At 53.4% G+C, this 6006-nt stretch overlaps 1 protein-coding gene across 1 annotated transcript in view; it reads left to right on the top strand.

Annotated features, from left to right (window-relative positions):
* LOC128977895 (uncharacterized) overlaps positions 1–2348 on the top strand; it is a 13179-nt gene extending 10831 nt beyond the window's left edge. Inside the window, exon 20 of the mRNA XM_054395589.1 lies at positions 2291–2348. Within this exon, the coding sequence (XP_054251564.1) occupies positions 2291–2348 (58 nt within the window). The remainder of the gene's footprint in view (positions 1–2290) is intronic.
* Positions 2349–6006: the final 3658 nt, after the last annotated feature.

Here is a 6006-nt window from a genome sequence, read left to right as displayed (position 1 = left end):
CCTGCCACGTACCTAATGCCCGCCTTAGCCATCAAGCTGCCTTGACCTCCTGGGCCTGGCAGATTCACCAGGAGAAGGGTGAGTGCCACAGCCCACTGAGCCTGCACCATGTTTCAGACAGTGTCAATGCAGCTGTCACTGCTGGCAGTGTTGCAGTATTGCCCTTTGCTACAGCTCAGCTCTGTAACACTGCAGCACACCAGGGCTCTGCGACATCACAGCCTGGCCTCCACACCATGGATACACCCCTGGGGCACACATTTCACCTTGGGAGAGTGGAGCTCCTAGAGAGGCTCCCCCCAGACTGAGGTACTGTATCAGTGTGAGAGCTGAAATCCCCCCCACTGACAACAACCAGGCTAGCTCAGTCTGGAAAGCAAATGAAAGCTCTATTTACAAGCAAATCTACAATCTATAATGAAATGCAATGGATATGTACAAATATACACAATTCACAACATTTACAAATAGATACAACTAACAGAAAAGCACAACCAAGCTCCCTTTGCTTCCCCCCAAAGAGGCCATTCCCAAGGGGCCTCTCTCCCAGGAGCCTCCTCTCTCCCAGGGGCCTCCTCCCCCCCAGACCCTATGGCAGAAAGCAGAGAAGTTAAAAAGCAGAGAGGCTGTTAACTTAGCTCGCCAAGGTCAGTGTGTTATAAGAGAAGAAGAAGCAGCAGCAGCCACCAGACAGCCCAGCAAGAAAGCTGAGAGCTCAGACCCCGACTGCCCCTACTTTGTTTTGAGTAATGGTTCTTCAACATTTCTGTCCATCCAATGAAAGTGTTTAGAACAATCATTACTTTGCTTTCTTACACCCAATAGTGACTTATTTACATTCTTTAGTTTTCTCTGCTTGAACTTTGCAAAGAAAAATTAAAAAAACAGTTTAAAACCATCACAGATACCCCCATCATGCCCACCCAAGTGCACTGGAGGCCCTCACCTCCTGGGCCTGTCTGGGCATTGTGGCCAGCTCTGTGCAGCACTGAGAGAGGGAGAAAACTGGGAGTTTCCTTTGAAAAGCCCTGCAGCTGTCTCACCCTAGGGAGCGTGGTCATGACTTGGAGGAAAATTTCTCCTTCTCTTCCCTACTGGGTGCTTATAGTCCATGGTGTCCGTGAACTGGCTGTGGAGGTCACTGCCCCACAGTGGCAGTTTGTTCCATCCCCTCCCCCTGGTACTGTTTCTCCAGCAGCAGGAAGAAAGCCTGCAGCCCTGCTTCTTTTTCTTATTGTTGTCTTGGTGCTGTGAGCTTACCCAATGCAACAGGCAGTCATGGCCACATAAGAGGCAATGCTGAGCCTACCTTGTCAGATGTGTGCAGCCAGTGGGCAGATGCCTCCTGCGTACTGTGCGTGGGTTATCTGGCTGGTGCTGGCTGTTGTTAAGGAGCTGCTGTCTCCTGGAGAGTCCTCCATGTTCACTGCTATGTCCTGTAAAGAGCAACCTGACCTGTTGGAAGATGCCCCTGCTGATGGTAGGCAGCAGGGTAGACTAGATGCCTGGGAGGAGTCCCAGGGAGCATCTGAGCATTGCACCTGCCTCCAGTATAGCTAAATTTGCCCATGTGGCTTCCTTGGAGGAGCCTGGGACTGATGATGCTTTTTCCCTCACACTGCAAACAGAAGGCAATAGTTGGATGTTCCCCAAGTTCCTCTGTGAACATGGACTTCTGTCAGGGCATGCTGTGCATGACAGCCAGCAGCTCTGGGCTCAGGACAGCACTGCAGATGTAAAAGTTTGTTGCATTATGAGTGCTGTGATCAGGAGAATGGACCCAGCCATGTGGTGCTTCATGACAAGTGATGAATTTGGCTGTCCCTTTAGTGGAAATGGAACATATTTTTAAGAAGGATAAACCAAGGGCCAAAGTCCTGCAAGCCCCTGCCAAGAGCTACAAAGCACAAGAAGGGCAGGAGGGCAGGGACCAGCCAGCTCAGAAAATGCTTGCAGATGTGGGAGCAGGGTTGGACCAAGGGCAGCACAGGGTCATCCACAGCTGATTCATCCAGCAGGCCAATGCTTTACTGCTTTCTCACTCTCTGCACATGTTCTGTTGATTGAAATCTCCTCAATGGTGAGGGCAGAGGTACATGGCCCACCCAGCTTCCTTGGCGGGGCCTCCTCATTGCCCTGGGAGGCAAAGACCAGTCCTTTCTCATGCCAAGCAGAGAGGGCACAACCTCTGCAAGAGCCCATGCTGGTGCTGGACATGCTCAGGGCAGAGGCATGGGCTCAGCATCATCCCCTGGAGACCAACTCATTTTCTTGTGTCTTTGTGCATTAGAGGCGTGACCGACACCAGCACCGCTGGGCCCTCTGGTGCAGCTGCTGCCAGGATTTGAGCAGCCATAGCACCTGCCAGCCTGTTTGTAGGCTCAGAGACCTTCTCTTTCCCTGGAGGGCACTGAACAGGATGTGGTAGGAGTGGGCCATGCCCCAGCACGTTCAGTGATTTGTGTCTCTCAGGAACTGCCAGGCCAACAACAGACTTTTCCCAAATATTTTAATTGTTTATCCCTGAATAACATCTGGGACACATTCGGGAGACACAACAACAAAAGCAGGTTGGCTTGGACAACCCATGGATATTCAGCATTCTCAAAAGCTGAGGCCTCCTTCCCTGTCTCGCTCAGGAAATTGGTGAGATTACCAAATGCTACATGGCTGCACACAAATACCAGCTTCACCCCATGCCCAGCGGTGTTATCATCTCACGATTCAATGTTATCCACTGACATGGGCCCGTTTCCACAGGATGATCAGCATCAGCACAGGAGAGTGTAGAGCACAAGATTTACAGAGCACCACCGTGACTCCACCTGGAGCAACGCTGTGACCGTGCACTGTTCAACTCATGTCTGTGCATATTACAAAACTGTTTTAATAGGCTCTGGCCAGATTTTTGGGGGAGCTGGGTACTTTTCAAGTGTGCACTGAGGAGCACAAAGACTCACTTAGAAGGGCCAAAGCCTCTCTTTGACTGTTCAAATACTCATTTTTATGGTGCAAATGTTCATTTTGGGGTTTCTTTTCAGCCTGAAACCTCATTTGCAGGGCTGAAACCTTTACTGTGGGGCCCAAACTTTCACCTGTGTTCAGGAGTTATACCCTCATTCCTACGGCTCAGGCCCTGACTTTTACAGCCCTAAACCTCTTGGTGGGGTCTAAAACCTCATTGTTAAAGCCCAGCGCCAGGTTCTGAGGTCGTAAAGCTGCACTGTCATGGCCCAGAGCCTGATGCTGGGCTCAGGCATTGCTCCACCAGGCTGTGAGCTCACAGTCAGCCCCAGGCAGTTCGCACCTCCCATGGCTTAAGGCCTGGCTGGAGGCGCGGATGGCGAGGGAGATTTCTCTCACACTCAGAAACCAGTGTCCACGTCGGAGCTCTGGGTGGGGGCAGCCCGGAAGCCTCGCCCACACCGCCGCCATGGTACCCACCCGCCTCAGCCCGCAGCGTTCCGCCGCTGGCCTCACCACGGCCGGCCTCACCACGGCCAATCGGCTGCTGCCAGTGGTGGGAGGAGCCACCAATCAGCTGGGAATGCCCTGCTGACCAATCCCTGCGCCGCTCTCTGCAGGTGGGAAAGAGCTGAGGGGTGGGAACGGCCCCGGGACCCACGCCTCATCGGCCCCAGCTTCTCCCAGCTGCCTCTGCCCCGCTGATGTCTTTCCTGCCTCTCTCCTCTTCCTGCCTCCTTTTCCACCCACTCTGTGCATCTTCGGCAGGAACCGCAGAATCCCAGCATGCTGGGGGGAGGTCATCTAGTCCCACACCCCTGAAGAGTCTCCTACAGGAGCTTGCCCAGGATCACAGTGGCCAGGCATGTTTGGAATTTCTCCAGAGAAAGAGAGTCCACAACCTCTCTGGGCAGCCTGCTCCAGCACTTAGCACCCTTAAGTTCACGTGGAACCTCCTGGGGTCCAGTTTGTGCCCATTGCCCCTTGGCCTGGCACTGGACACCACAGAGCAGAATCTGGCCACAGCCTCTTGCTCCCCAGGGGCCCTTCAGCTCTTGCTGAGCAGTGCTCAGATGCTCTCTGGGGCTGCTCTTCTGCAGGCTCTCAGCCCCAGGGCTCTCAGCCTTTGCTCCTCACACAGCTGCTCCAGGCCCCTCAGCAACTTCAGAGCATCCTCGGGACCCTTTCTCTGTCTCTCCTGAACTGAGGAGCCCAGAACTTCAAATGAGACCTTGCTGGGGCAGAGTAGAGGGGGAAGAGAACCTCTCTCCACTTGCTGTTGGCCACACTCTTCATGACCCCTAGGACACCATTGTCTGTCTTCTCCACAAGGGCAGGTTACTGGTTTGTGGGATATGTCTCAACAACAGGTTTCCATTGGTGGCTACCATGGCGGCTTTGCAAGGGAAGGCATCTGCCCATTTCCTAAAACTTTCTACTACTCCCAAGGTGCATTTGGTGTTTCAAGCTGTCACTAGCAGATGTCCCACAAAGTCAGTCTGCACATGTGCCCATGGGAAGCATGCAATAGGCTGGTGCTGGACTTGGGCTGTGACTCCAGTTCAGTCTGCAATGTCATGGCACAAGAAAGACAGTTCCCACAGCTCTGCACCAGTGATCTGCACCTTTCTTTGTGGTAGCCCAGCACCCTGTCCTTCACTCTGCTCAGGGTGTTTGCCTTTGCCCATGGGGGAGCTTGATTAGATCTCCTGGTGTATTCTGAGGTACAACTCAAAGCCTATTGCCCTCTGCCTCTGCAGCAGAATCAATCTTACTTTCCCTTACTGTGTGGGCTGGCTTGGTGGGTCTTTTCGCACCACTGTCTTTAATCTCCTGCATTGGAAGGTGACATTCTCCCAAACTGATGAGCTCTGTCACAGCTAGTTGAAGTGATTTGCCACTTGAAGTGAGTTATTTAGCCTGACTTCACGACAAATGACCCAAGAGTGTTCACGGAAGCTCACGTATCTACTAATAATAGGGCAATGTTCTTCAGGTTCCCAGTGGTCATTCCAACTGGGAGTCATCCCCAGGAATCTGCTGGCAAGGGTACCAGGATCCACAGTGCCAGCCCACAGGAACCTAGGCCTACCCAGGACAACCGGTGAATCTTGGCCAAGACTTGCTCTTGAGGGACTGCATGCTTTGATAGTGACCAATGGTGGTGGTTATCTCTTGCTCTGGTGGGAATGGAGCTGCTGTTCCAGCTTTCTCCAGTTAATTTTCTAACAACTTTAGTTCTTGTGCTTGTCCAGCTTGCAACTCCAGCTGTTCAATTTGTAACCAGAGTCAATGTCTGTGGACCCTCAGATCTTCCTCTCTTTGGATTAAAGCAATTCTCCTAATTGGGGAAATTCCTTTTCCTTCCATTTCTGGACCTGAACTGCCTCCAGACAAGTCAAAGTCACCAGGTTTCTGAGCTTGTTACCAGGCCCTGATGAAGTCCATCACTCTTCATCCCCACAGAGCCCTGTGGGCTGGTGAAGCAGGAATTCAGAGACACCCGATGCAGGAGGAAATCTAAATGTAGCCATCACTGTGACTCACCAAGCAGGCCAGCCAAGTCCTGCACCCCACCCCTGCAGAGGGGCTCTGGGTTATTCTTGGGTCACGCTGATGTGGTGCTGTGGGGATGTGGAAGGGCATCTCCCAAGCTCTGTGGAGGTTGTCCGAGTGGCAAGGAGTCACTGGGGCTGTGTGGCCCTGCTGTCCCATACTTGGGTCTCAGCGGCAGAGACCGACGCCATGCCTGTGAGGTTGCCTCTGCCATTACCAGGAGGCGCCACTCAGAGCTGGGAAAGAGCTGAAGGCTGGGACCAGCCCCAGCCCTGCTCCCGCCCTGGGCCAGGCCGGCCTCGGCTTCTCCAGCTGCCGCTCCCTGCAGGGTCCTTCCTGGCTCCGCTCTGCTCCGTGACTCCTCCACAACCACTCTGTGCATCCCACGGGGAACCGCAGAATCACGGCATGCTGTGGGGAGATCACGATGGGCTTTGCGGACAGCCTGCAGCTTCTGGGCTTCCTCATCACGCTTTTGGTGCTCCC

Source organism: Indicator indicator, chromosome 34 (genome assembly GCF_027791375.1).
Source record: "Indicator indicator isolate 239-I01 chromosome 34, UM_Iind_1.1, whole genome shotgun sequence".
NCBI classification, from domain to species: domain Eukaryota; kingdom Metazoa; phylum Chordata; class Aves; order Piciformes; family Indicatoridae; genus Indicator; species Indicator indicator.
Note: the sequence above shows the minus strand (reverse complement) of the source record. Positions and strands in the feature narration are given on the sequence as shown.